Source organism: Chelon labrosus, assembly GCF_963514085.1.
Source record: "Chelon labrosus genome assembly, chromosome: 4".
In the NCBI taxonomy this organism is placed as follows: domain Eukaryota; kingdom Metazoa; phylum Chordata; class Actinopteri; order Mugiliformes; family Mugilidae; genus Chelon; species Chelon labrosus.
The window spans coordinates 19,390,577-19,417,746 of record NC_140340.1 but is presented as its reverse complement, the minus strand read 5'-3'; the positions used below and the strand labels follow the sequence as shown (position 1 = coordinate 19,417,746).

General features: G+C 41.6%; 1 protein-coding gene across 2 annotated transcripts in view; it reads left to right on the top strand.

Moving 5' to 3' along the window:
* igsf21a (immunoglobin superfamily, member 21a) overlaps nt 1-27,170 on the top strand; it is a gene marked incomplete at its 5' end in the record, with an annotated part of 178,488 nt that overhangs the window by 147,421 nt on the left and 3,897 nt on the right. The window contains 5 exons of one of the 2 annotated variants that reach the window (XM_084542119.1): nt 3,349-3,464; nt 13,885-14,365; nt 20,910-20,995; nt 22,742-22,934; nt 25,516-25,554. In XM_084542119.1, coding sequence (XP_084398245.1) covers nt 3,349-3,464; nt 13,885-14,365; nt 20,910-20,995; nt 22,742-22,934; nt 25,516-25,554 — 915 coding nt within the window. Of the gene's footprint in view, nt 1-3,348; nt 3,465-13,884; nt 14,366-20,909; nt 21,011-22,741; nt 22,935-25,515; nt 25,555-27,170 lie in introns of both variants that reach the window. The other variant, XM_084542118.1, reaches the window with a different exon arrangement.

The window sequence follows — 27,170 nt, the reverse complement described above, 5'->3', positions numbered from 1 at the left end:
TTTTTGCAATCATCCTCCTATACACACACCACCATAAATAATGTAGAAATGTAGACCCATGACCGGGGTGTTTAGCACAAGGGGATATTGGGAGTGTTTCTTGTGGGTCCAGCTGTCTCCAGGGAAAGCAGTCTCTTAGGACCAAATGTGCAGGATGCTCCTGCTTTGCACATTTGCCATTCACCAATCCCATTTACAAAGTTTTTTTTCCCCTTCCCTTTCTTTTCTCTTCGTGCGTCTGGAAAGATAGCAGAGTAATGGTGCTTGAGGATATAGAACAAAAAGGAGGTGTTAAACGAGAAATGGAGGGGGAGATCATTATTGATGTGACTAGAATAGTAGCACTGCCAGGGACAAAAGGAATTAAAGGCTGCTTTTAATGCAGTGGTGTGCAAGTGCCGATTTGCAGAAAGAACGAATAGGTCGCTGGGCTCTGGACCTCACATTCTCATGAATTTCAGATTTGTATAATGGAAGACAGCAAACAGTTTATGTTTCGCAGACTAGTCAGATGTGTTTCAGGCCTAATTGTGCTATTGGCAAGTGTAATGGCAAGGCTTGAGAAAGTTTCAGAAAGTCTTACAACAACCTTTGAAAGAAACCTATGAGCCCACTGGAGGCTGGAGGAAATGCTTCATATGAAAAGAGTAAGGCATCATCCTTAAAGCGCAAACATGAATATCAATAAATAATTGGACTGCTGAATAAACATGATGCATGATTGAATTTATTCTCAAAACTAAAGTATACAGTACATTTCCAGAAAGATTTCAGTCAGTTCTGATTGGGAAAAAAATAAATAAATCTGAATTCCAGCCATACAGGGCAGAAATACTCTTACCTCTACACTGCGTGCAGTTTTCATCATGTATTGGAGAAGGAGAGTTCTGAGCAGACGCTGGAATTTTTATATCTGTGCCTGATTTATTTTTTTTATTTTTTTTGAGTCTTTTAAGAATAACCTCGAGAAGAATGTCAAAGATATTGACATTTCTTACTTTTTTCTACAGTTTATTTTTTTCCTCACGACTTCATATTGTTTAGAAAACTTGACTGTTGCGTTTCAATTCATAGGTTTTTATTCTCTCCCAATTTTCTATATCAGCTTCAACTGCTGCGCTGTTAGATGGTAACCTTGTCGAGAGAGAAATTGAATTATTTATGTGTTGTTTTTTCCCGAAACGGGCGGTATGCAGATCTCGGCTAAAACAAAGAATTCCATCACAAGTAGAGGGAGGTTTTAGCTCATCCTTTTAAAAGTGGGAGAGGAGAGAACCGCAATTAAATGAGGTATGATAGGCTCAGAGACTCCATCATCACAGACAACCATCTTAATCCTGTACAGGGTTGTTGTGTTTGCAAATACTGTGCTGCGCGCAGTAGGTCTCGGCTTTAATCATGTCAAATATTTCACCAAGGCTTATTGCCGTCCTAGACTTTGACTCCCATTAGGTGTCCCCACCACCCACAGGGCAGAAAACAATAGAGCATCATAATCAATGCGCAGCTCTCATGAATGAACTTGACTGAAGTGAGGAATTATTTATCCCACCATTTACAAGGTGGTGTTAAAGATTTTGTTCTGACTAAACAAAACATCTTGTTACTACTCATTTGGAGAAGTACTCATCAGGGGATTATGAATACTTATCAGTGGAGTGGAAACTTGCAATTTAACAGCACTTATTCTAAATCTAACAACATCATTTATTTTATTTTTTTGTGAGATTACCGTTGTCAAAAATAAATGTTTTTTTATAAGTTAATACACACTCCACAGACAGCTACAAAACTCTTGGTCTCTTTTTGCGTTTACAGCTGCAATATTGTAAAAATGAATCATAACATTTAACTGCATCGCGCGGCAGCATTACTATCACCTCGCAGGGAAGAAATTTGCAGATAGGATTATCTTTTCTGGCCTCTACAAAAGTGAAAAGGGAGCCGTTTTGTGAAATTGAGAAGTCAGTATTTATTTATTTACATTTTGCAGCTGTTTAATTACGCTCTGCGTATCGGCACAACTTCACTGTACCCGATGCACTTGACACACACTGCTCCCGCGCTGAGTGCTTTGGCGCGACTGGTCTGCAGCGGACGCCTCCGACAGCTTATCATACGCCAGGTTGAGACAGGCTTGTCAGTAAGCTAATGGAGTGTTCTCAGGTTAATTTACAACCATATGAATTCCATCAGTAAGCAATTAAGAGGTGTGGAAACACTGAGGCACCCAGGCCAGACGCTAAACCCCCACCAAGCCCCACCTGCTTTTAATCAATTAATTGCTGTGGCATGTCTGTTTAAAACCACTTGATAGATTTACACACATGAAAAAGGAACCGCTCCCAGCATGGCCTTCCTCGTTGCCTTAAAGCATGGATTTAGAAACTGCAACTCCGGAAGAGATTCCTTTGTCCCCTCGCGCTTGACAGATTTTATAATGTTTCTTGTTCTGCCGAACCTGAAAGGAATTAGCGTGCCAAGCAACTGTTAAATGCCTACGCACGACGGTGCACGGAGAGCCTCAGAACAGACATGTTGGCATAGAGAAAACATGAAAAACTCCTCAGCTATTTTTGTGTCCTCATCGAAATTCAACTGGTCCTTGTGTAGCTGGCAACCATCTGCTGCAGCGCCTTCAGATAAAACTTGCTCGCTGATATGTCCTTTAATCCACCACAATATGAAGCCCTCACATTCATGTTTAAGTCACCGTACAAGGACCGGAGCACTGTATGTTGAACAGCTGATTTTCTGGGGGATGTGAGAGATTTCCATTCATTACCCCTTTCTCCTCCCTGTCCTCCTTTATATAACTGTGAAGTCTTGCTCGCATGTTTTCCCTTAACACCACCGTGACACACTTGCTGGGATCCCAAGAGAATTTCAGACTGAAGGTTAGTGATATGATATGTATGAGATTTTCTACCTTATCAGCCTCATCCGCCTCACATGAGCCCTTGGGGAGTTTTGAACATACTGTCCCAGCCATTCAGTTACCATTTTAAGTGGAGATTCTCTCAGCAGGTTTTGTCTTTCTTTTGAAAATAGATACGGTAGATGGATAAAGCAGGTCTGTAGATTTTTGTTCAGTCAGTTTTATTTTAAACATCTGGGCAGAACAGCGTTGCTCTTTCTCTGCTCTCAGTTACTGTCGGTGTTGCCGGTGCCGTTTCCACCTACACATATGCACCCAAGATGACATTTCATCACAAATAACTCCTGAAACGCTCTGAAAGCGTGAAAGCGAGTCATTTCTAACAGTTTGGGAATGTCTGAGGTTGCATTTTGGGTCTATTGAATGTACTTGGATGTTGTTTCACAAAGCTTTCCCCCTCTTCTCCACAGCACCTCCAAACAACATATCAGTGGTGGCAGAGAACACTCCGGCCCCTTTCAGTCGTTACCAAGCCCAGAATTTCACTCTTGTCTGCACTGCAAAGGGAGGGAAACCAGCCCCATCGGTGAGTTGCTGCTGAACATCAACACACCATGCTGCTTGGAGACCTGCCTTTACAGCTCACTAATCTCAGTTGTTTACAACATAAGAAGAAACTGAGTTTCTTTTTTTTAATTGATGAATAAATTAATGTGCCCAAACCACTTGGCGTTATAAATGCTTTTTACATATCAGTAAAAAGACTCTTTAAGCAGAAATTCAAAAGTTTTGATCTCAAGGCCTCCGATAGAAATCCTCTATTACTAAACCTTAATATCACAGGAAATAAATAATATTTAGCAGGTGAATGAAAAGAAATCAATTAAAAGTTCAGAGCATCTTTCTTTGCTGTAATTTAAAGGAGCTGTCACCAAATGTTGCAGTTTCCTTTATGAAACCTTGTTCTACAATGTAGTCATTAAAAGTATAGATCAGATTTAGGAAACAGACACATTAGTGTTATTGATGGTCACATTCAAGGTAATTAATCTAATCACAGTGACTTGATAGCAATGGTTGTTCAAAGAATTATCACTGTGCACCCTCAACCACACGCATTTAGACTCGGGAGTCTGGACGCAGTACACACTTGCACAACTTTTTGAAGTGTAAGACAAGGTCTTGCAAATATCCAAAGCATTTGCTCAGATGTTTGGTGGCATATGAGCTTGCGGACGCTGTTTGAGAGCAATTGCTTGCTGTTAGTTCCCACCGGGCCATTAATCATCGTCCATGAGCGTATGGTAATGGACTCCAGACCCTGAGCGCACCTATCTCCAGCAATTATGAGCGCAGTGAGAGGTGAATACAAGGTGAATATGATTTCCGTCTCTCAGGTACTTCCTGGTTGATGGTGTGATGAGTGAGATTCTCCCCTGTTGTGATTTCGCTGGGAGCCTTAAGCCATTAAAGCCCAGCACAGCTGGATCCTTTTTTCAACGTATAATGGAGAAAAAGAGATTTGAAAGGTTTCAGCTGGTCAGTAAGCCCACACTGTCTCTGTGTCACTGGCTAGGTCATACGGCTGATAATTAGCTTTGTCAGCAACGCAGCAAGCAAATGATTAAAGCTGTGACTTGAGATAAAACACAAAAGACTTGGTGGTTGCTCAAATCACCATTGTATTAGGACAATTGCAGAAATAAATATTTAATGTAGGATAAACTGAAACATTTTGATACGCTTTGGAATGAATATAATCTGCTTTTTGCAAAGACATTTTATAATAATTTCACTACAGCTTAATCACTCAAAATGACTGAATGATTTTTAAGTAGCAAGGGAGCAATCTGTTTTCTACATCATGACATAGAATATGTCAGGGTTGCACAGAAACATACCGTATAAACAAGAAAACACACACATTTCATAGCAGTATGGAAAAGTCTAAGAACCATATTGAAAAATGGAAAACAAGCGTGGATGTAATTAACAGCCATACCGGTGTGATCCTTGTATCAAACAAAAAGAAACTAACGTGAAACAAACGCATCACTTTAGCTCGTTCGCAGCAGTAACAGTGACTACTTTTACATATTTCACCACTAATCGTGAGCACCCAATCAGAACAACATGCCTCATGTTAGCACCACAATGGGAGTGGTGTAAACCTTTGATAATCCCTTCCAATATTAGCACCTAATAACCAAGTAAGCACTTTATCCTGTTGGTTGTCACTGGGTGAAATAGTTCATTCTTTCTGTGCATTTTTGCCCCATATTGTTCTAAAGTTCTTCTTTTGTTTCTGTATTTCTAAGCTGTGACGCTCCTAATTGAGCAGGACCACTTTGCACATTTCTATAAAGTTAAATTTTGATTGTTTTTTTTGTTTTTTTAATGTAAGCACATATATCTTGTGCAGTTCAGCAGCTGGAATCTCTAATCAGAATGATTTCAGTGGGGTTGACTGCATTGTCCATGAATATGTACCCTCTGACTCCAGTATTATCCATAATATACCATGTTTCATTTTATTTCTAAAGTGGCTTTTAGAACCACTTCAGCTTCACAACTGGGGACTTACCACTTCTTAAGCCTATAACGTACCACTACCAACCTGAAAATAAGTAATTAAATAACTGTAGCAGTAATTGCAAAGTCCTGCACACCCACACAGGTTTTTTCAGTTGTTCTCTTTGAAGTTGCATGAAGCTACAGCATGTTGGAAGTTTGCAAAAGTCACCAAACTTTAGACACTGTTTTCTTTTTTTTTTTTTCTAAAGCACGAACGTGTGAGACAATGAGAGTCATATGTTAGTCAAGAACCGTATGTACGCTCCCACACAGTCCTGAGAGGAGGTTTAATTAGCCTATGTAAGTGAAAACACCTGCCTGCAAGTACCATGAGTGTGAAGGGCCTTTAATGCTCCTCGTGCTCTCCTGGCATGGAATTAGATTAGATTAAAATTAGATCCGTGTGACGTTGTCATGCAGGAGGTATGGGTGTGGAAGCTATTGGCTAGGCAGAAACTAGTTGTAGCGTTGCATATCAGGCCTCTATCATACAGGTAAACAGTGTTTGCGCTGAAATAAGTCAAGTCAGCCGATGCAGGGAATACTTTCAGTTCAGCTGAACTGAACATGGCCGGTCAAAGTTGCTTTGTGCTGTTGGACTGAATCAAAATCCAGCCAACAGTCTCTGACAGGTTTCATGGACAGATTTTCAAAGTACAGTCTCTCTAGACGGCAAAGTTCTCTTTAATCCAATTTGAAGTCTTCATCACGGTCTTTTATCAGCAGGAAACGTCTATTAATTTGCAACTGGCATGGAGATATGTTTAGTCATTTGGGAAATAGAGCTCGCTTTATGTGTGTTTGGATTATTCTTCAGGCTTGGTTGATTAAGGTCTGTTATATTTCAATTTAGTTCTTTAGCAAATTAATAATTGAACCAGAAGATTTCGCAATCCTGGCTTACCAAGTAGCCGTTGTTTTAAAATGATCAAAGCCAAAACATACAGCTTCTAAAAAGCTCCAAAAAGACAATTACAAAATAACATACGGTTGTGGCATCATTCTTCACATATTGCCAGCACCATGTTACAGTTGAAGAATGAGTACATATATTGCATTTAAACTGTGTCCATTGGCGCTATTTATGCTGTTGTCCATGGTCATGCTGCATAACAAAACCTCATTACGGGGTTTGTAAGTATTTGCTCAAGTGTTGCCGCTTTGGCCCACTTGTGTGACTGCAACTTCAAACAGCTCCCTTCGCTTTTTGATGAAACTCATTTAGTCTTTGTCGGTGCTGCTGCCTGGGGGCTTGTTGCAAAATGAGCTGTTGTCAGCTCTATTTTCAATGTCATATCATTCCGAGCCTAGTCTCAATAGCGGCTCCAAACTTACAAAGAAACTGACCCAACTGATTGAGCCGCCATTTAGCAGAGGCCTCCAAATATAAGCAGTATCTCATACATTAAAGTATCTTGGTCTTTAATCACACCAGTGTATTTTCCAATTAAAATTACTAAAATTCATTAATTTTATGAGAAGACTGAGCGCAAACCATAACAGTAAAGGTGAAGGCCGGACAACGAAACAGAGAGCTGCAGTCTGTTTTAAAGCTCCATAAAGCTGAGTGGGGCTGCAGGTTTGGGTTGTGATTCTCTGTGAGTACATCACTGTGAGCAACCCCTTTCACATTGTTTTTGCATCCATTGTCTTTGGATTTGGTAATCTTAAAGTCATTTCATTCACCTTTCTATGTTCACTGGCATCTGCAAACTGTTAAACATGGTCTTACAGGGTCCTCTCATGGCAAGTAATGCTCAGAATATGGCCACTGTTAGAGAGTGATGAAGAAATGTGGTGAAAAGACACGATCTGCTGATTACGCCGCAGATCAGTCAGAGCCCCTTCTAGTAATTAAAGCAAACAGTTCATGCTGAAAGTGTTATTTTTATTACCGGCTTTCCACTTAATAAGATTATTTATCCCTATTTTCACCTGTTGTTATTTAATATTTTTATACAGATTTAACAAAACAAAAAAAAAAAAAAAAAAGCTGTGTGTTAGAAAGAGTGAGGGCAAAGAGGAGAGAGAAAACACTGCATCTCCTTGTCAGACCTCACAACATTCACCGAACCTCCTCTGCATAAGACTTATGGCGCTAACATGGTGTGTGCAGCCATACTTTACCCTGTTGTGAGTGCCATAGCTCACCCCAACCTTGACTTTATCTCATTTTCCATAAGAACCTCGAGTGCTTTTATCCAGCATTCAGTGCAATATTTCTTTTGTCATAAACAGAGACGTAAGCTTTGTTTTTGTTTTGATAAATTTGCTTTGGCACTCCTCAAAGAAAAACATGTTCCCTGTTGCTATGCAACATCCTTTTTCGTCCTTCCAGCATCCAGTGTAATGTCTGACACTTGATTCTGGCTTAGTGTAGACATTTGAAAGTGTTGAACTTCCTCCAGTAGCTGTGCTCCTGTTGCATGTCGTGTTACACTGTTATTAAAGCCAGTTTTAGAACGCTCCTATTGTTCTTCCCTTCCAGCTGATCATGTTCCCTTTTTTATTGGTTCTTCAAGTGTCAAATTAGGACTGAATAAAAAAATGTGTATATGAATATGGATGTTAAAAGAGAAGATGATCATGAAAGCTGCAGTATGATGAACTGCATTCTTTGTGCACGTCTAATAATATTTATCCTGCAGATGTCAAAAATAATAAGGTGTCTTATGTTCAGTTGCAGCATATTTTTAGTTAAAGGAAGTATTTTTGTTTCATATTCAGTAGTGATAAACCAGATCCTCCATATGTACACATCATCATATATGCAGTTTACTTAATAACATAAATCCAGTGTCTTCAAGTTCGTACTTTTTCTAAAGCTGTTACTTCTCACCACTTTCTGACACCCAACATCCCAAAAAATTCCTCTCCTGCATCTCAGGGAGAAGTGAATATAATGGACTGCATGTGTTAAAAGTGTCTCACATTATGTTTCAAGATCTGTCAGCATCTGATGCCGCTGAAGCAAGCTGGTGACATATCAATAATAGCTTCCCAGTGCCACTATTAGAACATCCTCAGAGCACAAGCAAGCACTGATTGAAAAGAGGAAAGATAATGACAGTTAATAATAAGAAGGAAAGCTGATTAAGTCACGGCCAGGATCTCTCTCGCTGCCTCTCTCCTTTTTTCTTCACCCTTTTCGCTTGCTCCTGCTCTCTCATTGACTCGCTCTGTCACTGTGGAAAATGCTGCCTTGTCCTTTTGACGCCCCCGTGATTAATTGCGGCAGCATAAAGGTGCATATGGACCGATGCACGTTCGCTACATTTTTTAAAAAGGTTTCGGATCTGAGATGCCGGTGAGGTGGGGGCAGCTTGGCAGTGTGCAGAATGCAGGTGCTTTCATCACTGTCTATTCACAGGCAATTGCAGAGCCCTTCTCATGCCATCCCAGCATAATTTCACCACTGTCTTGGCATTGTGTACGGGCTACTGCTTAGAATCACATCTCTATTTTTTCTATGCTAATTCATTTCAGAATGAAGTAAGTGGTTTGTGTCTGGTTTAATTGTCTCCACGTATCGGACTACGGAGTATTTGGGGATTTATAACAGAGCTGTGATTGATAATCACTTTATTCCATGCAGTAACCGTTTGTGAGAGGACAATACAACTGCAATGCCAGAAACACTCAAAAATCCTCTTTTACCCAAGAGTGAGTGCTACTTGCCAGATCCCAGAACAACAAACTGTAATACCTAACAAGGTAGCGAGTTGATTAAAGAATGTTTTATAGATATACAGACCGTATATAATTTGCATCTTGTCCAGCATGATTGTTAAAGAGATGTACTGTCTTTTTATAAGAAATTTCAGATTCAAATATAGTCACTGTGACAAAGCACGACTAAATACCAGATTAAAAACAGATTCCTCCAATAAGACGAAAGTATCTGGTCGTTACAGACCCTAGCGAGTTTCAGAAGTACCTAATAAAACCCCAACTCCCCACCAGTCATTAAAAACTAAAGAAGCTCCTTGCATGAGCAGGAAAACATGAAGCCTCCCAAGTCCAATTTTGACTTTCTGGTGTGCAACCATTTACTGGAGACATGCATCCCAGTGAGAGACACACTCAGTTTAATTTTGGCAGATTTCTAATCACGTGTAGAAAATTAATCAGTGCCTGCTCTCCAATTTGAACAGGACGACAGGAGTGATGTGTTTTCTGTTGTCTTTGCCTGACAAACAAGAAAATGTGGGATTTTTTATTATTTTTATTTGAAAATGCATAGGTAGCAAAAAAATCAAGAAAACCAAGCCTGCGGTGATGACAGTCTCCTTAATTGTGCATCGATTTTGAGATGGATTGATTTGTCCTTATTAAGTTTTTACAGAGAGATCCTGGGGGCTTATTTTTGTCGGGGCCACATACCAGGCAGGGGCCAGTGTCACACTTTTCTCTCCTCTTGCCAATTTGGCTGCTATAAGATGTCACGTACATTCAGGAATTATTTCAATACACATTTTGCAAGATAGATGTCAGATCTTGACCTTGCAGAATTGCACTCCACTCAGATCTTTTTAATCTCAAATGTCATTTTCTGGGCGTTAATTAAATGGTGTCTTACATGTTGTGATCTTGAGCTGGAAATAATCATACGGTAAAAGCACTCAAATTTACTTGTTTACGGTGATTGTCAGGGTTGTATGAAAGCCAAAGCATTCGGCTCATTTGCCTTCAATTTATCACGACTGACTTGTATCTTACTGTAGTTTCCATTGCATCAAAAACACTGCATATCCATTAAAATACGATTGTTTACTCACCCATATAACTTTGGTGTTATTTGGAGTCCTTCGGAAGATATTTAGCTCCAGCGGAGTGCCGTGTATATCCATATAGTGGGAGTGACTGGGGCACCGAAACTGCAGCCTCTAAATAACGCATTATCTGCCACGAAACTCGTTCATTTCACCAATATTTTGTTACGCTAGTGCTATTCTCTGTTGAGTCCGGAGTTACCTGTTATCATCATCCTGGGTCTGTAGATTGACCTACTAACCTCTGACCTGAATGATGTCATCTCTGAGTGCCGTGCACACCCTGCGCAACTTGTTTACCTGTAATTTGCTACTGCTAGTTTTTTGCAACATGGCTGAATATTTTTCCGATTCTGAGGTTGTGGACGATGACTTTGTTTATGATGGACGTCCTTACCGTTTGAGCCAGAGTATACGGATGAGGAGCTCGTTGAAAGGAGGATGCGGAGGGAGGGAGAGGAACAGCTGGCCAAAGAACAAACTGCTGCACGTCCACGAATAGATAACAGGTAACTCCAGACTCACCGGGGAATAGCACTAGCGTATCATAACAAAATACTGGTGAAATGAACGAGTTTCGCGGCAGGTAATGTGTTATTGAGAGGCTGCGTTTCGGTGCCCCGATCACTCCCACCATATGTACATACGCGGCGCTCCACTGGAGCTGAATATCTTCCGAAGGACTCCAAATAACTCCAAAGTTATATGGGTGAGTAAACGATGGTATCTTATGCCAGAAATAAGGTCCATGTTGTAAAAAAATGGTTGTTCTCCTTTAAGTATATATCAGTATAAAAATGATGATGACATGTGTTGAACACGTCACTTAACAGGATATTCAATGGACAGCACTATGAAGAATCTTAGGTGGCTGAGGTCACTCAGCTGCTGTGACAGTTTACTCCCTGTATGGCCGTTTATGACTCTGTCTGCAATGCTTCCATAACCATATTCTATACGTGATGTGCTGGTGATGGAAGGAGAAAAGAACAAGAGCAGAACTGCGGGATAATGATACTGAAATAACACTTGGTTTTCTGCCTGCAGCTACGTATCTGCCATTCATTTCACTCATGTCTTTGATGAAACATTCATTCATTCCTGTTCTTATACCTCTAGCAGACAGGTGGCAAAAAAAAAGATATTTAGTCACAGTGGGATCACTATGAATACGTAAACTGATGCTTCATATTTTGCTGGAGGTAACACCTCAGTAAAGTTTTATTTCTGCCTCGTTTAGAGCCATCTCGACACGTCGCTCTGTGCACCAAGTTAAGTAATGCCGCTGTTTAATATTTCTTTTATGACCGTAAATTAACTTGTCTGTTAATGTTTGCGGAAACAAACCCGTTATTTAGGCTTACTGAATTAATTCCCTATCATACCAGCCCATAGCCAATGCAGGTGTTATTGTGTACCCACACCATTTTGTCCAACAAAAGCCCCGGAACAGGTGCATGGATCTTTCTAATCCACACTTCTCTCCCTCCACCTGCTGTGATAATTAATGAGGTGTTTCAGTACACCGTGAAAAAGCTTCTTCCCTTTGTAAGTTGTTGAGTAGCTGCAGGAGTTAGTAGCAGACGCAATGGGGTCATTGTGGATAAGGTTGATGTTTCTACTTACCATTGTGCTATTAGAGTTTAAGCTCTGGCTCAGCTCAGAGGTAAATGCAGATAAACGGTGATGGATACCGAATGCTCGCGATAAAATCCAGTGAAGTAAAATGTGTTAATTGGAGGAGCTTTAATTGGAAATTAGCGTTACACGCTATACTTGTCGATACACTTGTTAGAGTCGTACATTCAGAGGTTTCAAAGGTTTCACGAGAAGGTTGTGCAGATGAGAAAAATAACTAAATGTCATGCAGGAGGAATTGTAACTCGATTTTATGGACAGGATGCAATTATTGAGCTTGAAGTGGAGTTATCTTGCCAACAGGCTGATTTCCTGACAAGTCAGTGCCTATAAGAATACCTGACACAACCTGAATCCCTATGTGCACCTGGAATCTACATGTAGCTGGAGTGGAGTGCAGTAATGGCTCTTTGCTCATGTGTGTGCGGGTGCTACGTTTATCTTTTGAAATATTTTTATAGCAATAGCAGTATCTGTATTGTGTGCGTGTGTGTGTGTTTGCACTAAACTATAAAGTAAGATTATACTTGTTATCTTTTACCAACTGTTCCACCAGTGTGAGAATTCAGAATGACCCCGGCAGTCTATCGGACTTGATATGGAAAGTAAATATCAGAAAACTTCAAGTTCTCAAATCTGGTTTTCTTGAAATAAAATATACAGTAAAAAATACATTTAGCTGAAATCTATTGAAGTATAGCAAGGCTGTTGTGCATCAAGTTTTAGAGTTACATCTAAAAATGAACACACTAACTTAGGAAGAAAGTTGCCTTAAAGTTTAAAAGAAAGTTTTAGTTGAAAGCCATCCTTCAGATAAGGCTATCCGTGTACTGGAAGCCTGGTGCAGGTAGATGGGGCCACAGACCAATTCAAGGAGATTGGTTAGGGTCAACAGGTTGGTTAGGAGAAGGATTGTTAAAGGGTTTGAATTTCTTATCTGTCATTCTAACAGCAACCAGTGTTGTTGAATGCCTTTGACCAAGGGTGCTCAGCCTCATGTGGACTCTGTACCTGGCTGCTCTGATGACTATAAATACTAGGATACAACCCGGCAGCATAACGCAGCTTTTAATGAGGTTGCATCTGTCTAGTCAAACTACCTCACCAACAAGGGAGCCCGCAGAGTCAACACCCATCCATCAGTTATTTAAAACCAAGTTGCTAACATAAAGGCTACCAGCTGAATTTAAAATACTGGTAGTGCATACTAAAGTTTGTTATGAGTGGGCAATGGGCATACTGCTGATTTGAATTGAACTTGACATTAGTGTTGAAAGGTGTGCTGTGGCTTCAGAGTTGAGTACTTTTCCAGTGTAACATTGTAAAGCTGTACTGCGGTCCTGGGTCCCTGTTACATCTTATTCTTTGGAAAATTGAATTTGAATTGACCAAAGGTCCCTAAAAGAGCTTTGGATTAAATGTTCCTTTCTTCAACAACATAAAAGAGGGCCTTCCGTTTCCAAAATACCACAGGCAGCAACTTGTTTCAATGCTGATATTTGGAGGTTATGTGCTTTAATGGGAGCATGAATTCCCTGTTTGGAGATTAGGCAGCCTGAGATGGTAACAGACTTATGAAAGGTGAGGAAATGGCTGGGAAGCCTTTGTGAGTGGCTGCTGGCTACAACAGAACTAACAGCAGCTGAGCCAGTTAAAGAGTATTGTCTTATAACTGCACTTATCAATAGTTTAACAGTTAACAACAGCATACTCTGATATGGAAGGCATTTTTAAACATGTTTTTTTTTTTAGTGGTTGAGAGATTCCCTCTCCAACAAACAAACAATTAGCAGCTGAAAATACACATATTTTCTCCAAAAGTTGAATAAAAAGTGTTGGACAAAAGTCTAAAGCTTGTTGACCATATATTCAGTAAATGCAAATTAAAGTTATGCACAGTGTTTTGGTTTTCTGCCAGAGAAAAAATAACTAATCAAGTAATATATGCCTGCTCTTGTTTCTTTTTTGGCTCTCCTCCCTATCTGTTTCTCCATTTCAACCCTCCTTGTTCTGTATGTATAGGTGTACTTTAAGCGCGATGGCGAGCTGATAGAGGTGATCTCTTATACGCAACCCTCCGGCAGCGAGCAGGGTGGCGGCTCGGCGGGGGTGAGAGGAGCCAGACCCCTCATCAGCAGAGACCTCGATGACACCAAGCTCCAGCGGTCCCTCTCCCTTCTGGACCCCGAAGGGCGGCCGCCCCGCCTGTACACAGAGAGCCCCCAGCGTGTCCACACTCAGGGCCAGCAGGCCTACGAGCCCAGCCCTGCAACGGAGGTCATCCCAGAGACGGTGGTGAGCCGGGAGTTCCCCCGCTGGGTGCACAGCACGGACCCCCTCTACTACTTCAGTCACACTCACATCCCGCAGAGCGACGGCTCTGTGGTGGTGCAGGCCCGACTCACCTGGACCCTCAACCCTCAACTTGATAACGATGCCCTATTCAGCTGCGAAGTCAAGCACCCAGCACTGTCCATGCCCATGCAGACAGAGGTCACTCTATGTGAGTAGGATGCAGTCTAACTCATTGTTTTTGCGAGCTATTCTCAGTACCCCGTACCACCTTCTATTCATCTGCCCTCTATTCCTCATCCAATCCGACCCGAAGCACTCCACCTAGGTACACATACACCCTTTTCTCATTTCTTCTTCCCTTTTAATCTCCTGCTGTCTCCATGTGTCCCCTTGCCACACTTGGAAACCGACTGGGACTCCTTATGTCTCCCTTGCAAATGTACTCAGAACAACACTGATTTTCATTTGATGCCGCTTAATTGTGTTACAGCTGAGCAGATTGCGAGTTTAGCGCCGAATGCAAAACTCCAAGTGACTGACAGGGCAATTCATCGAGCTGTCTGTCGCTAGATTGAGTTAACTCACGGCCGTTATTGAAAAAGTCAGCCTGAATTAGAGAAGTCAGATGAGAATTTAGACACGCTGACCAATGTTTTATCATTGGAAAGACAATCTCAGAGACGGCGCCCTTTCTTTGAACTCCAGCGTACACCTCCCTTACGCTCTTCAGTGCCACGCTATAGTCTCGCAAACAGACGTACGGCCTCTACATTTCATCTTTTTATTTCAAGGAGAAAAACACGGTGTCATTGGTATTGTTTGCCAAACTATCGGAGAAGGAGATATGCAGTTAGCAATTTCAGAAAAAAATACTATAAGGTAGCATTAAGTTTTAAAAGTGTGATCCAAGAGAGACAGATGCACTCTTTTGTTTTTGTTTTAATCTAAAAACGAAGATGGCTTCCGGCACGTCCAATTAACACTTCAAAGGCAATACTTTGGCATAGTCCTCCTGGAAACGTGCCACGCAATCCTGACATGATAAACAGAGACATTATCTTCCACCAGAGAGCGAGAGATACTGTGAATGCGGTTCGGACACGTTCACTTGCTGCTTTGTGTCTCGCTGTCAGTATTTTATCTCACATCACCACCTTCCATCCAATTAAAACTTGTCTTTCTACCCTGGCGGGTAACGACGGGCCCTCTCAATGAATCTATAGAAACTGTCGCTATCGTCTAGAAGTCTTTAATAGGTTTAAGAAATGACGAGCAGGATTTAAAACACACAGCACAACACCACTTTTTCTTGACTTAATTGTGGTTACTGTGGGAGATCTGCGAAGACTTGAAAACAGCACTGTATTTAAATACACAGTATATACCACACGGTGAAGCTCTCTGTGGTTGGGTATTTAATGGAATTGAATTTTTGGAATTAAATAAAATATAGAGTATTTATCACAAAATAATTTGTCATGAGATGATACTGAAGACTCATTGGATCTGAACCGTGTGTGAAGTGATGATGGCAGACGATCTTGTTGCACCGAGTGGAACCCCTTACCAATTATTGCTTGACCAAAAGAATTAACTGTTTAGTTTTTAGTAGGGGTGGAACTGATTAAAAAAATTAAGCTAATTAATGAGATGCTTTGTAATTAATCTTGATTAATCACATTTTAATCGCATAACAATATTTGCCTCAAAAAGCAACATTTTTTAATTTAAATGGATTTTAGTGGACGACTGAATCAATAGACATGAATATTGTAAACTCAAGCTCTTTTAATGTCTGGAAAAATGCATTTAATTGCATTTCAATTCAAAACAGTAGAAAAAGAAAGAAATATCCCTGGCCAAAACTGAACAGACATAAAGGTAAAGTGCCACTGTAAGTATTTTAAGTACTTTTTCAGAAAAAGTGTTGACTTTAAATGGTTAAAAAAATATAATAATAAAAAATTTGCCTTCCATCAGTCCTAGCAATGTACTTTCATCTGATTCCTCCATTTTGAAGGAATCGAGCTCTGACGTGTGATGTTTTAATTTTTTTAACGCGTTAATTTTTTTTGTAATTAATTAATTGTAATTAACACGTTAAAGTCCCACCCCTAGTTTCTAGTTCTTTGCCTTTTTTTTTTTTTTTGGATCAAAAACAACATCCTGCCAAAGTCCATATATACTGTTGCCCATAAAGTTGGAATAATTTTGTTTTCAGACACTATTTTTAATCACATTGTCACAATCATTTCATGAGAAGAGGTAAAAAAAAAATGTTTTCCAGCTTTATGGGCAACAGTGTACATATGTGGTTAAGTAGGTCGACTCTACACTCTATCAATTAGTAAGGAAGGGACACTCCTTTCTGTCGTACATTTTGAGTTGGTTAAGACTGACAAGAATCACGAAAAATGCATAACAGCATAACAACAAATTGCATCTTTAAAAAGACATAAAAACATAATCCTTTCTCTGCACCCTAGGCATTCCTACTCAAGACATAAATCTTTTAAAACATATACACTATTTTCTAAGATAGGTTAAGTAGATTCTGACAGTTCTATTTTATTTTATTTTTTAACAAATGTTACTTAAATAAGATAAATACAATTGTCAGGGACTATTTTCAGCTGCATATTTGCTGTATTTGTGAGTATTTATGGAAGAAGAAAGGTCCATGCGGGATTGACTCAAAATAAATAAATTACAGTGGCTGTGTTCATAGTAAAAAATGACCATTTCACCCAGTACAGCAGTGTGGCTCTTTGATGTGTCTTTAATAGGTTTTGAGCAACAATGAAGGTCTGAGGCACACGGAAATAAAGCAAATAATAACAGGCTTTGGCACACTATTTGTTCCTAGGATCAATTTACTGGTAGGTTTGATGTTTTAATGGAATTCATGGATATTAAGAAAAAATCTAAAGGCTTCATACTTTAAGAGACTCCAGTATCTAAAAAGCCCCTTTGGCCCTTATTTAAAAACCAATTGTGGCAATTGGCATTGTCACTTTTTCAAATGGGAATATCTCATACCAGTAAATTGTCTTTTGAAATGCATTAACTGTCACCCTCCCATCCCTAGTGAGTAGAAATATAGTACATCTCATGTGAGCAGCAGCACCAGTTGAAGGTATAATGGCATGTGCTGTCTTCTCAAGACAAGCTGTGACGATCCTAACAGCTCGTTGGCTTTTTTTTTTTTCCCCGCGCGTTGTTGATAAAACAGACGACACACCCTGAGGGGAACGCGCCCTGCGAAACTCTTGCTAAATGTCAAAGGCGCTAATATTTTGACAGGCCCCTCTCTCCGGTGTGTTTGAAGTCATTAATTTATCACTACCTTTGTTCTTTTAAAGAGATGGAAGGAGCGTCTCTCAGTGTTTTCCCACCACCTGAAGAAAAGAGAACAGAAAGCGTCCGTTTGTTGATTCTAATTAGAGCACACTTGAAATTCAGAGCATTCACAGACCTGCTTGGGGCTCGATCCACCTAGAAGTGAATACTATTTTAAGCTAATAAAGCTTAGTTTCAGGTCCGAGGTGATGTTGATTTGGCTCGTATCACAGACACAATGGCACGCAATTTTTATAGTATTTCAGCATTGTGTAGCTCTAATTGAGGGTGACTGTGTGGAGTTTTCCACCTATAGGATTCCCATCACTTGCATACCCTATATATTTATTCATATTATAGCGCTGGAACTAGATAATTGCTCTCACACGCACACACACCCTTTTATCTCTCAGGTATGTTTGGCTAGGAAATACATGGTGAGAAACTTCCAGTGCTCATAAGTAATAAATCTTTCAGAGATTTAATATCGCCACAGGAGATAGAGTGACAGTCTGACAATCGGCGAATGTTGCATCACACTTCATGAATATTCATTAGTGGCTCTGTGTTCGCCGTGCAAATGGAGCTAAAGCTGGAGATGAGCCTCAGGAGGAAAAAAATGCTTCACGTGTATGAGATCATCATCATCATCACGTTCAAAATAAGTTCATTCAAGAACGTGACGTTTTAATAATTAACAGAAGTTTTTTGTTCTGGATTTAGGCGAGCTGATGTGTTTATTATTCAGCGTCATTAAACAAGTGGTGGAACTCATACACTGTACAGCAGTGAGAAGAGATCCAGGCATCCTCACCCCTCCCCGTCTTTGCTCTGCCAGACCGTGATAATCAAAGAGCAGATGCTCATTTTCAGGAACGCGTCTGTGATCTGGGAGTGTGTGCATGTGTGTTTCTGAGTGTGTATTTGAGATGATTATGTGTGTGCATACATCTAGACTTTTTAGACTTAGGGGTCTTTGGTTCCTATGGGTTGAGGGGAGGGGCCTCTGTGGATCATCCCACAGATACTTGATCAGTTTGGGATCTAGTGAATTTGGAGGCCAGGTCAACACCTTCTGCTGTTCTTCATGTTTTTTTGAGTTGTTCCTAAACTGTTTCTGTGTGTGTGTGTGTGTGTGTGTGTGTGTGTGGTGGTGTGTGTGTGTGTGTGTGTGTCAGGCTGCATCCTGCTGGGGATGGCTGCTGCCATCAAGGAGTGTCATTGCTATGGGGTGGGGGTGTCTGGTCTGGTTTAGGTGGGTGGAACATGTCTAAGTAACATCCACATGAATGCCAGGTCCAAAAGTTTCCCAGCACAACATTGTGTTGTCACAAGATGGTAATTTACTTCTCCTGTCAGTGGTCATAATGTTATGCCTGATCGGTGTAAATGTCTACATAAGATTTTGACTGTCTGCTCACGTGGGCTAACAGGATGTGTTTTTATTTGTGTTCCTGACACAGCACTCTGTTCCCTGTTCATTAGTCTGTCTGATCTCCCTGGATTTTGTCACCCAGAGTAGCATGTTGGTTGAATCCATCAAACACATTACATAGGGTCTGATTCACCGCGATAGAATGATCCAGCAGTCAGTCAGTCAGTCAGTCAGGCCTTTTAAATTCAGTTACATGCCTCAGCATCTCTTTTTCAACAGAATCAGTCACCCAGGTAATACGACAGGTTCCCTTCAGCTGCTTAAGTCTGCTGTGCAGCTGGGCAGACCTGTTGATGTCTTGGCTTGGTATTAAAGCACACCTGATGCAGGGTGCGCAGTTGTTTTTCTGGGGGGCATGTTTATTGTCTGACCTCTCCTGAAGTGATAACAGTTCTTTCTTGCAAGCTGAAGAAGCTGGGCCTTAGGTGACGGTCTCATGGGACCGTGGCTCACCCAAGAGAGGCTGTGTCATGTCCATCACACTGCACGCTGCCCTCATCAAAGGTGGTGACGCAGGACACCAACTGCCGCTGTTGGAGCAAATCCCAGAAATCGGCCACCATCTTTCCGACCATATGCCTAGCAAGCGCCATGTGACGCCATGACACCAGTATTTAAAAATACCCTTCCGTTTGTGGGTAGGAGGTGGAAAGTGCTTCACAGCGCCTTGCCAAAACTAGCCTGTGAAATGACATCCGTCTTCAGCGTGAGATGGTACAAATCGCCGTGTCAAACTGTTCACATAATGGCTTTGGTTGGGTTGCCAGTAGAAACATGTGAATGTTGTCCCTGAATCTTGACAAAAATAAAAGCTTCCAAAATTTTGTTCAGCAGCAGTTTGGCTGCTATGCATTGATTTTCTGGACAAATTAATCTAGCGGTGCTGAAATGTTTCCAAAAGTGTTTTAATTTACAGTATATCTTCTTTCTTTCTTTTGTGTTGCTCGAAATCTTTCTCAGACACCGAGGTTGCTCTAAGGTTGCTCTATTCTATTCTATACAAGGAGGCGTAGAGAGGATATCGTACATGGGCAAGGCCATATTCTCAATCCTCATCTATTAGTCTGACTTGCAGTCAGTGACTGTCTAAACAAAAGGATGTGAGTCATTAGCCACAGTGGACAGTTTTTTTTTTTTTTTTGCCCGATTAATAGCTAAAATCGGGGTAATTTGTCTCTTTATTTATTTATCCTTTCTTTTAACTCATCAATGAAAACAAGCACCAACTGTGATTCATCTTAAGAGTTCAAACCAAATTAAACACCCAGGGTTGTACAGGCATTACTGATAGGATGCCCTCAGCCTGAGTGTCATCGCATGTGCTGCTCAGTCCATTTGTTCAACATATGGAACTGCACAGCATGTGAAGCAGTTATCTTTAAGGAAATTGTTAATCATCACAGATTGTGCCGAGCCTGCGCATACAAGCCTAATGCAGTGTACTGCACAGTTTAGCTGTAAAGAAATGATTTACCTTTTTATAGCATTATGCAAATCAGTCATTTTATCTCGACACCACATACACAGCCCAATCACCGGCCCCTCACAATGTCATAATATTAGATTCTGCTTGCTCCCTCTCCTACTTGCACCCCATTGTTTTAGATGGCCCAAATGAAAGCCATCTGGGGGCTGCTGTCCACACCAAGACAAGGGAATTAGCTCTCTGAGCGTCCCTTATCTCGCTGCCTCCACACTCCACCCGTTGCACTCCCATTCTCCTCTAGTAATGAGTATCTACCCAATTTAGTTCTTTTTCTCTCCAAAGGGGAATAAATCCGGCACAGTCTTTTGGATCAAAGAACTTGCAGGTCCCTCGCCTCTAGCCCCGTGACCTTAATTGACAGGAAATTGTATTTGTCTCGATCCCTCAAGAAAAAAATAAATAAATAAAAAAATAAAACAGGTGTCCGGCAGGATTTGCTCTCTATGCTCAGTATGATGACCTTTGTCTCTCTGTCTTTTCTTCTCTTTTCAGCTGCTCCCAAGGGTCCTAAGCTCTTTATGTCGCCCAGCAGGGCAAAGGTAGGGGACACAGTGCGCATCACTGTGCAAGGATTCCAGGTAAGACCGCCTGTGGTAAGTGCATGCGGTTTTATGAAAACTTAAGGCCAGGTTCAGTCTAAAGTAGGAGGAGACTGGTGCATATGTGCAGTTAAGCCTGGTTATTTTTCTCTATAGGGGCTTCAGTGTTGGGGAGAGACATATCCTAAATTTAGAATCATGTTTTAACGTTTAGTTCGACCAGTTTGGCTGAAGAACCCCAAACCATGTTATTTGTCATCAGTAAAGCCCCAGGCAATAAAACCATAATAGAAAAACAACAATTTGTTTATGAATGTCTGATGTCCAGGCCCACTGTCCATGTCCATCATTCTTGACCAACTAGACTGGAACTATGTCATTTTTCTGCATAGACTCTTCTTGTTTCTTGCTTGCACAAACCCAAAGACAAAAATTGCCTCTATGTCACTATCATACCCTGCCAACAAAAAAAAATTGTCCCAGGTGTGAATGGCCTGTGGATGGTCCTGTCTACTCTCTGTGACAGGAATGACACATTGAAGCCAGGCAGCTGGAGCCAGTCAGCTGAAGAGAATAGGGCTAATCCTGATATAGAAAATGCTAATGGCCCGCAGCAAAATCCTCCTTTGTAACTTCACAGTCGCGGCTTCATGAAGAAGCACAAGTCACATACAGGGTTTGATTTTATTTCCCGTTTATGAGACAACATTAATATTCTGTATTGTTGTTGGTTTAGAGCGCCGAGCTATTGACTGCTAAGATTTAGACTTGTGTTTTATGTCTGCCCAGTGACCTTGGGATTCTTCCAGACCTTTTCTTTGAACAGGGTTAAGATTGGTTATTATAAACCCGACTTGACTGTGGCATGCAACCAGCCGGGCCCTTCAGCAGCGCAGGCATCGGTGCGTGCAGATTGATCAGAAAGCAAATTTCCCTTATCCTTCACTGTACCTCGGCTTTAGGGTTTCACAAGCAGATAAGATTGTGTGCTGGGCCTGACAATTTTGCCTCCCGCCCTTCTGATAAAGATGTCCCTTCAGGACTGTGCTATGGATGATCAACTTACAGTGTGATTATTACTGTGTGTTATGTTTTTCTTGTTGCTTTATCTATGTCACACTTACATTATTTATGTATTTAATCACATTTCGCACTTTCCCATCAACCATATGTGTTGCATGCCAAACAACAAGTGCACAACACTGCCTGCTTACTGCTTTAAGGATTCCAGAGTGTTTTGAATTGACAACCCTTTTTTTGTGAATTTCTAAAGAAGCCATGCACCTCCACAGCGACGGTATACTTGAGCAGAATGAACCAAAATAAAATGGTTGCTTTCATAGGGGGCCTTGATTCCACACTTACTATTGTATTTTTCTCTAAAGATGAGGTCATGTTTTTGCTTTTCCCTTGGACTGAAACCTTCAGTCTCATCCAATTGACTCATTTCTTTAAAAACAGATAAAAGTCTTTTGTGTTGTGCCATATGTGAAGTACCTCTGACGTTCCACTGATGTGATATTCTCTTTTGACCATGCATAGTTGCAATCCTGGAAACCCTTATCTGGGAAAAACAGTTGTAAAGTGAAGAGTTGATTATTAATGCATGTTGTTAACTTACTGTTGCATTAGGGGAAAATTGGAGCTTGTATTATTCATGTATAGCTCTGCTCTTAATCTCTTGGTTGAAACTCACAGACTTTCTCTGCACTGCCCTTTCTCCACCCCCTCTCCCTTTCCTGTCCCCCCCCCCCCCACTCCCCCATCCCATCTGGGCGTTGATAGAATGAGGTTTTCCCAGAGCCGCTCTTCACCTGGACGCGGGTGGGGGGTCGCCTGCTGGATGGCAGCACAGAGCGAGATGGGAAGGAGCTGATTCTGGAGAGAGTGCCGGCCGAGCTTAACGGCTCCATGTATCGCTGCACGGCCCAGAATCCTCTGGGCTCCACAGATACGCACACTCGCCTCATAGTCTTTGGTATGTACACTCGGCTCCGCAACATGCTCCAGCCCCGTTCTGAATTGTCTATTACACTGGCAGTTAAGCTGAAAGTTTGATTAATTATTTAAAAGACATTGAATATGAAACACTTTTTTTTTCATTGTACCACTTGGTTCCACAAGTATTATCTGGAACAGTTGTGCAGTTAAATGTCACAAAAAATGCATAATTCTACAAAAGTCATTTCATGTTTCCACAATATCTTTGGACAAAATTACTTTGGAGATTTATGTGACCGGTTTTAGGTATGAATCTTTAATGCAACTAAGTGTGTGATTAATAAGAGATTGTATCCTTAATTGGCTCAACAACACATTCTTTTTTCAAGGCAGCACTTAGTGAGAATAACTATTCTCTAGCAGGGGATTTAGTGACTATTCCATTAATGGCGTGTCTCATGCTGTTCTCACCAACCAAGGCATTAAAGGCCCATCATCAAGACCTTTGTTACTGAGAGTGTAAGTACTTTGTTCAATGGCCGAGCCAGACTTAACATGTTCATCAGAAACTTGGAGTAGTTCATTTACTGGTGTTCAGGCAGGGGGCCGCACTGGGAACATACTCAGTTATATCTATGTGTGTCCGACTCGTCTGGCCCTGAGTATTCTGGACACTCTTGGAAGAACTGTGATCCGACAGACTGAGCTTCCTCCTGAAGAGCCTTTAACCAAATAAATTCTGCCATGGCTTAATGTCTCTTTACGTGAATGTTATGCCGATGTTGTGACATGCCCGTCTCGAAATAAACCCACTCCGTAACGCCATTGCGAAAGGGAGGAAGGCGCCTCTCGACTGATTTAACTATAAAATATGTTTGATAGTCAATCATTGAGGCAGCCTGTATGAGAACTGAAGCCTACTTCTTCAATGTCATCATTTTCCACAAGTGTCCCTCAGCAGTGATGCCGATCTCTTTCACATATCAGATGCAAAGCATTGTGCAAGCACTGCGACTCCATCGGTAATAGCTCTGCCATGTTCAAACAGAGCCATTCAGAAATATTCACTTAACACAGACCTATGTCTGAAAGCCTGTACGTAGATAAACCAATCGCTGTTGAGCATTTCCTGTGTGAAGAGGGTTCTTGAAATTTATATTGTACAGATGTCAAGTCAGGCAAACAGGAAAAATATTTTTCAAGTGCAGAAGTATGTGGTATGCGCACGTATATCAGCCCTGGAGTGTCCTATTAAAATAAATCAGGTTGGCACTATTTTTGTTCTTGAGCGATGCTGAGAATATTGTATCCATCTTTTTATATATCTATCCTACTGCCTGAGTCACTCCTGTGAACAAGGTTTGAAGTATGTCACAAATGTACAAATTACTGGGCGGGTCTAATAAGAACCCACTTTAACCGGGAAGTGCCGCTTTAGGGAGGCGTTACCTTGGGAGGCGTTTTGCTAGGAAGAGCACTAATGTCTGTTTAACACCCTGATGCATCCTCAGGTGTCATCGGCTACGTGCCTAGTATGGCCCATCTGTCTGCCTGCTCCTTGTAGATTGCTTCCCCTCACGCTTAGGGGAAGTAAATGGTGATTAAGTGACCTTGGCACCATCCCCTGTGGCCTTGAGATGAGACACCTCTCTATCTGCGGGGGGAGTATTTCGAGGCCCTGCTCAGCTCGCCAGTTTTCAATACACATCATCAGGAACAATAAAGTATAATGGTAATGCTTGGTATGGAGACACTCCACCGACGGCCAGCCGCATTCGCGTCTTGATGATGTGCATCTTTAGCCACCCTCAGCGATAATATCCTCTCGGATTACTGTGAAGTGAGTCAGCAAAAGTGAGGAACTGGGCAGTGACTATCACGCAGGCAGACATCCAAAGTGCACACACACGCGGAGGCATCACAGAAATGTACGCCTATGCAAATTTGCAGGGGCAGGCAAACACGAGCGTGCATATGGAGAGTGCACACGCTAATTTCTCTCTCGCCTCTCGGAGGGGCCGCTATGTTAATGTGGTTGCAATGAGACCAGAAACGTTTCACACTGTGCCGTATATGTAGCTTCCACCTGCTCGAGCCTTTACATCCAAAAATAGCACACAGAGCGGAATTTAGAAGGTGTTGCTAATAAACCTTTCCCGCTCCCTCTTTTGCAATTACCCTATCCCGGCGAGATCTTTGAAAATACAGTGTCAGACTGTACTGTGCAGGGGTAGGCATTGGTGCTAATTATTAAAAGGTGGAGCCAGTGTCTCTAAAGATCTTTCCCACGCTGCCCGGCCACAGCTGTAGGTCCCCGGCCTCGCTGCTGCTAAAAGTGTCCAGCTTGTTCTGTTGCAGCACTCGGCGTTCCCAGGTCCATTAACAGCCTTTCTTTCTCACTGGGGATGTGTCATTTAGCATGTGCTTCAGGAACTTTGGAGTTCAGCTTCTTTAGAAAGCCACAGACTCTGTCAGAGATTACAGGTTTTTTTTTTCTTTGTCTCTCCCCATCTTTCTCTCAGATTAATTTTGTCCTTCATTTGCAGAATGAATCACTGTCTCTGTATCGACTGCAACTGTGATTGTTTGACTGTTGATCTTTTATTTCTTTTCAACAGAAAATCCAAGCATGATGAAAAACACACAGAATCAGAACAGTAAGTAATTCAGCCACAGAGCTGATGACCTTTGACTGTGTGCGTGTGTGTGTGTGTGTGTTTGGGTGGGGTGGGGGGGGGGATCAGACACTGAATGTAATACGAGAACAAAATGTGCCACTGCGGCTTGTTCAGTCGGGAAGTGGGTGCATAAATCTGGCACTGATCAAGAGAGAAAATTCTTCAGGAGACTGTGGTTTCAACAATCACCGTATTGACAGGTGGATGTTTTTGATTCTGTCCTGAATGCTCTGACCCAGATAGACCGCGCGAGAGTGATTCAGTCAGGATTAATCTTTGCCGATATTCAGCAGCAGCAGCAAGCAACAAGCCTCTTCCAGTGACTAACCGTGCCTGTCACTTTTGGTTGAGTGTGAGATTATTGGTGTTTCATATGTGCAGTGGTGGCTCATTTGCGGCTTCTGAGATTATCATATGTAAAGATGAGGGATTGCCAGGAGAAGCCGCAGGGCTGTGACAACAACCTTTCCATCTCTCCCTTCTTCCTGCTTCTCCCTCTCTCTTTCTACTACAATCTCTCCGCCTTTTCCTCCTCTCAGACTTTTGTACTCACTCCCCGTCTACCTGAGCCTCCATCTCTTGCAGCTTCATCCATTTCTGGTTTCTCTTTCTCTTTTGTCACCACCTTCTTTTCCTCTACCCGCGCTTATTCTGGATTCACCCCCTTCCGTCATATTTGCTTATGTACTTTTCCTCCTCTGCCTGGCTCAAAATCATGGCATTATGAGAAATGCAGATTGTGATGTTAAAAAAAGTCTCAAGCATGAAGTTCAGGGCTCACCGAGACTGAAATGAGATAGTGACCCTGTAGAAATAGATATCAGATTATACACATGGGTGAGAAAAATTTGTGAACTGAAGTATCTTAACTTCCTCCAAGCTCATAAAGGTGCTGTGATGTGATAAATAAAAAAATGTCAGCACACGGCGTTTCATAAAATATGTCAGTTATTTGCTCTAAATACAAAACGTGACTATTGTCACCATTTAGAATCAATTAAGACCCAACATGCACTCGTATTATAACACATTTTTGCGGTAATGTGTTGTTGATGAACTGGAAAATGAATTTGAATGGTATAATCGCCTAGTGTATAATCCCCAGAGTATGTGTGTGCTGCCCATGTTTGTCCCAGCATACAGTGGATGCAGCTTCCTAAGCAGATGGCCGGCAGGGCTGCCCTTAAGCTGAAATTAGACTTTGGAAATTTGAAGTCTGAAATGGGCTTTGTTCCTGTTTCCTGCTTTAGACTCATCACCTCGTCCTCTCCCGCTATCATTTTTCCTGTCATTTTGCCATTTGTTTTCTCCCCCCTCTCTCTCTCTCTCTCCCTTTACCTTCTCTGCTAGTCATATCTTGGCAATGCAAATCTATGAATGCAAATGCTATGGTAAGCACAGGAGCAGGTGTGTCGCAGCAAGGACAGAATCAGGTCAGCGTAGACGCGCAGACATGGCTTGCATGCAAGTCAAATTGGTGTTCAACACGGCCCCAAGAGGTCACCACACATGTGCATGAGCTCAATGGCTGAATTGCAAACTCCCCGTCTGGCGCGAGAGGGAAGGACCACCCCTGTCAGTCAGTCAGGGCCATA